The following is a 1,582-nucleotide window of genomic DNA, read 5'->3' as shown; positions in this document are numbered from 1 at the left end:
TTTAACGGAGAGTAGCCAGACTGATCTGCGAGTGAAACCTTGAAAGCTCGCGAGATCAGGATGGTCTCACGAGGCTACTTGAACGGATCATGTGGAGGTTTTCCCCTTGCTCAGTGAGATTCAGTTAATCCTTCCAGGGTAAGAAGGTCCAGGTGTATCCAGTAACACGGGAAGTCTTCCTGCTGAAGAACAAAGACAAAAAAACCAGTTTCGGCTTCAGAGAAACAATGCTAAGGTTAGACTCTGCTAATCTCAGTTTGGCTAGGGTATTCAATACTGGCAAACACTCTGACGTCGAGGTGGTGACAGCCCGCTGCTCAAGTACTCCTCTGGTAATTACCCAAAGAGCCGCAGGTGTGCTGGGAGGCCCAACGAGGACATGGCACCGCCTGGTGGTGGAGAGAGGACAAACTGGAAACCTAACAATTCCCCCAGCATTAATGGTACACTTGCACTATTTTTTCCACATAAACCTCAATTTGCAGCAGTTTCTAAAGTTCCTACTCACCCATGTATTTGCAGGGGGTTTGCTGCAATAAGAAACTGATTAGTTGTTGGGTTTTTTTATTTCCCTTTGACTTTAAGATAACTTAAAAAAAAAAAAAAAAAGAAATCATGCCACATTTTGTTTCCACTCAAACAGAATACCATTATGAGAACAACCAATTAGCAAAGCGCATATAGACCTCTACAGTAGCTCCACCCACAGCTTTAACGGCTGAATGTAAAGCAGCAGCAGGTCTGTTTCCTGCAGCTTATGTCAGAATAAAGACATTGCTGGGTGGCTGGTTCCAGTATCCTTGGAGCCGTTTCCGTTCACTGAGCTGGGCCTGGCTGCGCTCAGGACTTTGAGCGTTAATCCTAGACAGTCTTTTAAAAAAAGGTCAGCTGTAGGGAGGGAAGCCAGCAGGTGAAGCGTGAAGAGACGTGGGAGGGGAGCTGTATGACACTTTGTGGCACTCCGCTGTATGGTGTAAACGCACATATTTATTAAAGGCATAGGGTTTTTTATCGGCTACCTCCTTTTCCTCCATGGCTCAGCGCTCCTCTCTCCCCATCGTCCCCATCGCGCTGCTGTTGTTCGGACTGGTTGGCATCCTGCTGCTCACTGTTCCCACTCAGGAGGTCCGGGATGCGCCGGGGTTCATGGTGAGTCCGCTCCTCTCCGGGGACGCACTGCTGCCACACACTAGACCTATTCTTGTCAAGTTAATCTTTTCAAACTGTATTTAAACTTTTCCCTCTGAAGTATTGCTTAATAACAACTTGCTGGGAGGCAAAAAAAAACAAAACTCTGCATTTACAAGACGCACATGCGTAAATCTTCATTTGATTAGTTTTTGTAACCAATCTCGAAAAACATAAAATTGAATATTACCAGAATTCCTAACATCAACATAATGGTGTCAACTAATAAAACTTAAAATTTGTTTCTAAGAAAATGTTTTGTATAAAACCAAGAAAATTATAATCTGGATTATTGGGATTACTGCTGACTGGTCTGGTGTCCAGCATAAAATGAGTGACAGAATTTGGATGTTAGTAAAGTTATTATTTTTTCTTTCTTTCTTTCTTTCTTTCT

General features: G+C 43.6%; 1 protein-coding gene across 1 annotated transcript in view; it reads left to right on the top strand.

The window, feature by feature from the left end:
* The first annotated feature begins 757 nt into the window (after positions 1 to 757).
* Positions 758 to 1,582, top strand: part of entpd2 (ectonucleoside triphosphate diphosphohydrolase 2) — a 17,968-nt gene continuing 17,143 nt past the window's right edge. Inside the window, exon 1 of the mRNA XM_015405219.1 lies at positions 758 to 1,149. Coding sequence (XP_015260705.1) covers positions 1,033 to 1,149 — 117 coding nt within the window. The 5' untranslated portion in view covers positions 758 to 1,032. The remainder of the gene's footprint in view (positions 1,150 to 1,582) is intronic.

Source organism: Cyprinodon variegatus, unplaced genomic scaffold (assembly GCF_000732505.1).
Source record: "Cyprinodon variegatus isolate N-32 unplaced genomic scaffold, C_variegatus-1.0 Scaffold2065, whole genome shotgun sequence".
In the NCBI taxonomy this organism is placed as follows: Eukaryota; Metazoa; Chordata; class Actinopteri; order Cyprinodontiformes; family Cyprinodontidae; genus Cyprinodon; species Cyprinodon variegatus.
The sequence above is the reverse complement of the archived record's forward strand: the minus strand, read 5'-3'. Positions and strand labels throughout refer to the sequence as shown.